Genomic DNA, 6,000 nt, shown 5'->3' with positions numbered 1-6,000 from the left:
AGATAATGTGGTATGGTTATTAACTGTGTAGTATAAATAAGAGATAACGTGGTATGGTTATTAACTCTGTAGTATAAATAAGAGATAACGTGGTATGGTTATGAAATCGTGTAGTAAAATGATGTAACCAGCGAACAGAAAGTTCAGTGAGACGCTCGGAGCCGACTCGACCTTTCACCTAATTTCCTCCTCACGCGCTCAACCAAACAGTCGCTGCGCTCGTGAGGACACAACTACCGGACCGGCGTTTCACAGGTAACCTCCGACACTGACACACGTTTTTAAGTGGCTTTTCAACGCTTCTTTCATTCAAGAGCTTCTGAAGACGCGTCTGTGAACGCTGCAGCCATTAAAGGGAGGTCTGCGTTAGCTTCCAGATGTAGCTCTGTAACCGGCATGCTAACAGCCGAGCTAGCTCTCGAACAGCTGGAGGCTAAACGACAAATGAGCTGCTTCAAAGCTGTAAGTTAACGCTGAAAGTCTGCGACAGTCCTCAGACTTTAGTTTACCGGAACTTGTGTACTTTTGAACTTAAATCACCTGCTTATTCCTCCACTGCGTGCCTTTAAACTACTTGTATTCAGTCAGCTTGAATTCAGCCTCCCTGTCTTACACCTGATTTAATCATCTCAACAGCTTTGCCATCAAACTCTGTTAATCATCCATTTAAAACAAGTGTGCTGAATCACTCTGAAACATCTAAAGCAAGCAAGGCAGTGTGCCCCGAGGACTAGGAGTGGGGAAACACTTTTTAAAACTACATTAAAATACCACAAATCTTTATGTAAAAGAGCTGTTAAACAATGAGATGGAAAACTGAAAGACCCCCTTAAGCGTTCTTTATAACTTACAGACTCCAAATGTTACTGAGTTGTAGATGTGCGTCTAAACATTACTTTCTGAAAGTTTCATCAAAACCTTTTGAGTGGTTTTTGTTATATTTTACTAACAGCACAGACACAGATATGGAAAGCCAGAAGTGCCAAGAGCTCATGATGTGAACACACAGGCACTTTCACAAAACAGTTTGGTGAACGGGTCATAGGGACGTTTGTGTTTGTTGGAGCGGACGAAAAGAAGCAGCTCAGGGTTAAAAGGCTAAATTTAAATATTCTATGAGCAGTGAAAAATATATGATTTTGTTGGCTATCATATCAATTGAATTCAAATTATTTATATAGCACCAAATCACAACAGAAGTCGTCTCAGAAGTCGTCTCAGGGCACTGAACAGAAAAATTCATATATAAAATTAATAATAGTGGAACAGTGGAAAGGAAAAACTCCCTCATGAGGAAGAAACCTTTAGCAGAACCAGCTCAGGACAAGAAGCCATCTGCTTCAACCGGCTGAGTTTGAGAAGAACAGGAAGGAGGAACAGATACACAATGGCAGGTCAAGAATCACATGTTAAGATAGAAATGAAAACAAATGAAAACTGTTCAATTTTAACAATTCATTTAAGGAAATTGGGTCAATTTGTCTTCCTGTAGCCTAAGTCTATAGCAGCATAAACAAGCCATTGCTAACTATAGGATTTATCAAAAAGGAAAGTCTTAAGCCCTGTTTTAAAACTGGACAATGTGTCAGTTTTACGAACAGAAACTGGAAGTTGGTTCCACAAGAGAGGAGCCTGATATCTTCCTCCCATTCTGCTTTTGAAAACTCTAGGAACCATGAGTAAGCCTGCAGTCTGAGAGTGAAGTGCTCTGTTAGGAAAATATAGAACAATAAGATCTCTAATATAAGATGGAGCTAGGTTGTTGAGGGCTTTGTAGATTGGAAGTAAGATTTCGAATTCAATTCTGAATTTGACAGGGAGCCAATGGAGAGAAACTAAAACTGGAGAGATATGATCGCTCCTACTAATTCCACATTAGTTAAATATTAAATATATGCTGGTACTCCATCTATATATACAGACTCTTTAAAAAAAAAAAAAGAATTTCATGGAAAAGTTGTTTAACTTCCATAATTCCATTCAAAAAGTTGATCTTTAATAGATGATAGATTCAGGGCCCACAATTTAAAATGATTTCATGTATTTATTTGTTTATTTTTACATGATTTGGGCTTCCAGCTCATGAAACCCACAAAAACAGGATTTCAAAAAATTAGAATAATGTGGAGAAATCAGCCCACACTACTTCTCAGTGTTTTTCAGAAAAAAAGAAATAAGTTAGGATCACAACAAATCAATCAAAATGTGGTACTTTCAAAACGATATGTCAATCTTCAATACCAACAAAGTCCATGCTCAATAATCCAGGTATACAAGCCAACAATTTTCAGTCAGGTCATCTGGACAGTTTTTTTTTTTTTTTTTGTGCTGAAACGTTCCACCTTCCATCCAGAAGGCTTCATCAGTCAAGGAAACACACAAGACAAAACTGATTCTTCCCCTAACAACTTACTTGTTCCACTTTGGAGTAAGCTGTTGGGGGGGGAGGGGGGGGATCAGTTTTGTCTTGTGTGTTTCCTTGACTGATGAAGCCTTCTGGATGGAAGGTGAAATGTTTCAGCACAAAAAAAGAAACTGTCCAGATGACCTGACTGAAAATTGTTGGATCAATCTTCAATACTTGGTTGGGAATCCCTTTGTCTTAATCACTGCCTCGATGCGACGTGGCATTGAGGCAATCGGCCTGTGACATTGACTGGGAGTTATGGAAGCCCAGATTTCCTTCATGCTTGCTGTCAGCTCTTCTTTGTTGTTGGGTCTGGTGCCTCTCATTTTCCTCTTGAGAATACCCCATAGATTCTCCATTGGGTTTAGGTCTGACGAGTTGGCTGGCCAGTCAAGCACTGTGGCATGGGCATCAAACCAGGTTTTGGTGCTTCTGGTGGCATGGGCCAGGTCCTACTGGAAGATGAAATCTGTATCTCCATACAGATCCTCAGCAGAAGGAATCATGAAGTCCTCTGAAACATTCTGGTAGACTGTTGCGATGACCTTGGATTTAAGAAAGCAGAGTTTACCAACACCTGCACCAGACATTGCACCCCAAATCATGACTGACTGTGGATATTTCACACTGGACCTCAAGCAGTACGGGTTCTGTTCCTCACCCTTCTTCCTCCAAACCCTTGGACCTTGATTTCCCAATGAAAGACACACTTTACTTTCATCGGAAAAGAGGACAGAGGAACCCAACAGTTGTAGCCCATCTCCTGGATGCGTCTGAATGTGGTGGTTTTTGAAGCTGTGACTCCCGCCTCATTCCACTCTTTCTGGATCTCTGCCAGATTCTGGAATCTTCTCTGTTTGATAATCCGCTGAAGCCCACAGTCATTTCTTTTGGTGGTGCATCTTCTCCTAACACATTTTGCCCTTCCACTAGACTTTCCATTGATGTATTTGGACACAGCACTCTGTGAACAGCCAGCCTCCTTGTCTATGAACTTTTGTGGCTTACCATCCTATGGAGGTATCAATGATGGTCTACTGGCCAGTTGTCATGTCTGCAATCTTCCCCATATTGAACCGAACTGAGACAATTGAACCAAACTGAAGCAATTTAATGACACCTGGGGAAACCTGTGCAGGTGCTTTGAGTTTAATAGATGATTAGTGTGTCACACTCAGTTTAAAACATTCATGCCCTGCAAAATTTGGACAGATTTATCCACAGTATTCTAATTTTTTCGAATTCCTGTTTTCGTGGGTTTCTTGAGCTGTTACTTCGGGACGAGGGCTGGCTGCGGGTCACCGGTTACCCTGAGGTCTCCTCTCGGACCCAGGACCTGCCTCCAGCCCACGTCGCTCCCCCCGGCTTGAATCTCCCTCAGAATTGGCAGCTCATACTAACAATAAATCAAGGAAACATGAATTCAGTTTTACCAATTGTATTAAAATCAAGGCAGGAAAAAGTTACAGTTTACAGCGCTGGTCTCTCCGGTCTGTGACGCATTCACAAACCCGGAAAAGCCCAGATGTCCCATGTCATTACTCATTTATAGGGTCCTAGACTCCTCCTTTGCAGAAGGGGAGCTCAACCTGTCAGTGTATGAGGGGGCGTGACTAAGTGTGATCTCAAAGATCTTATGTGGTTCTGATGTGAAAGAAAATATGAGACTGTGCTTCAAAAAGCCTTTATACGTGATGTGGCAAGCAAATTAAACTATTCCTTGACGGATATTGACTCCCAGGGAGACTCTTTTTAGAGTTGCTGGCCCAGTTTAACCCAGTCAGAACCGGGTCATAATTTCATTATAATCCTATCTCTGAGCAGATCAAAACCATAGGACCACTCTAGATAAATATCTTAACCGCTGGAAGCCCAAATTATGTAAAAATAAACAAATAAAAACTTGAAATCGTTTAAATTGTGGGTCCTGAATCTATCATCTATTAAAGATTAATATATCTGTCCTCTCCTGGACAGAGAGGAACGATGGTTTGAGAGAGGAGTAAAGGAGGCCATCTTTGGGAATAGAAATCGTCCATCGTTAAACAGGGGTGGAGGCCTCCGGGTTCAACTGTCCCCCTCTTACAATGCTGTGATTGCTAGTATCACTCAGCCCTCTGTGAATAGTAAACAGCCATCAGTGTGCTAATGATCCATTGTTAGACTTATGGTCCTTCTTGAGCATGTGATCAGCTGGTTTTGGTTGTCAGCAGCAAAACTGGTTGATCCACTCTGAGAAGGTGCTATTTAAGAGACTGAGCTGAATACAGCTCCTCAGACTGAGGAAGTCTCTTGGATGAGAGACGAAACGTTTCTGCATTTTTTTTGTTGTTTTGCTTTGTTTTGTTTTTTGAATGTCCAGAGGACCAGATTTAACTTTTTTAGAATACATTTCATGTTTGAAAAGTATTTATATTTTAGATTAAACTTTACAGAACTAAATAAAACTTTACACAAGCAGTGTTGGTGACCACAGAAAACTTTTTATTGCTTATAAAATGACCACTTGCCTTGCCCTACATCACACATTTTATAGTTTTGCCGGCATGCAGTCTGTAAACCACTGCCATGCTGACCATTTGCAGTTCCCAAGGCAGCTTTTTAACGCTCACGTTTTGTGGACAAAATATCTATGTAATCCGCATTTTAGCTGGTTTGACTTTCCTAAGTAATATTAGAGCAAGTGGAATATAAATGTATATGCAGTAAATATTTTTAACACACAGGTTTATGTAACTTACCATCAAATGTGCTCATGTGCCACACAGGCAGATGAATGTTCAAGCAAATACAAATTATTTTGTGCACAGTAAATTAAATAGAAACAGAACACAGATAATTTGCTGGTTTTGAATACGATTCCCTATTATTTTCAACAATTTGACATGGTCATGCACGATTCCAAGGTCTTTATTTTTCCCCACAGGGTTGTTGGATCCAGCGGGAACATTCAGAAATGTGGATGAGTACGTTTGCACGTTTTGCCCTTCCTGTGCTGCAGAGGAGTACCTCCCCGTTAGCCCTCAAGGCCCTGAGGGCTTGTCGCAGAATTGAGATGGCTGAAGTTCCACCACCCTTTTTCCTGACTACAATACATATTCGTGGGCATCACACACTTGGCTCTGCCTCCCTCCCCATGGCTCGCCGCTCAGTGAGAAATGTCCGGGCTCTGGACGAGGACAGGCTTTTGGAGGTGGAGTGGGAGGATGGAGGACAAAGTCTGTTCCCTTTCACCTGGCTTAGAGACAACTGCCAGTGCCCGGTGTGCACCCTGCAGTCCGCACAGGCTCGCTTGCTCCCGCTAAGTGATCTTGATGTCCACACAGGAGTAAATGTTGTGGAGATCACCAATGACAACAAGGTCTGTAGTTGCCATAACCTGGCCAAGTTGTACACACACGCACGCACACACAATTAAAATGTTCTGCATTTTATTAAATAAAGTGAAAGGTTAGATTATAATAAGAGTCCATAATTTTAAGTATGTATATAGTGTATATTGTCTGAGGTGGTTCAGGTATCTGATTAGGATGTCTCCTGGACACCTCCCTTTAGAGGTTTTCTGGGCACGTTTTACTGGTAGGAGGCCCCAG

At 41.6% G+C, this 6,000-nt stretch overlaps 1 protein-coding gene across 1 annotated transcript in view; it reads left to right on the top strand.

Moving 5' to 3' along the window:
• The first annotated feature begins 165 nt into the window (after positions 1-165).
• Positions 166-6,000, top strand: part of bbox1 (butyrobetaine (gamma), 2-oxoglutarate dioxygenase (gamma-butyrobetaine hydroxylase) 1) — a 40,164-nt gene continuing 34,329 nt past the window's right edge. The window contains exons 1-2 of the mRNA XM_037697684.1: positions 166-255; positions 5,334-5,768. Coding sequence (XP_037553612.1) covers positions 5,364-5,768 — 405 coding nt within the window. The 5' untranslated portion in view covers positions 166-255; positions 5,334-5,363. The remainder of the gene's footprint in view (positions 256-5,333; positions 5,769-6,000) is intronic.

This window comes from Nematolebias whitei, chromosome 2 (assembly GCF_014905685.2).
Source record: "Nematolebias whitei isolate Nwh7 chromosome 2, NemWhi1, whole genome shotgun sequence".
Lineage (NCBI taxonomy): Eukaryota > Metazoa > Chordata > Actinopteri > Cyprinodontiformes > Rivulidae > Nematolebias > Nematolebias whitei.
The sequence above is the reverse complement of the archived record's forward strand: the minus strand, read 5'-3'. Positions and strand labels throughout refer to the sequence as shown.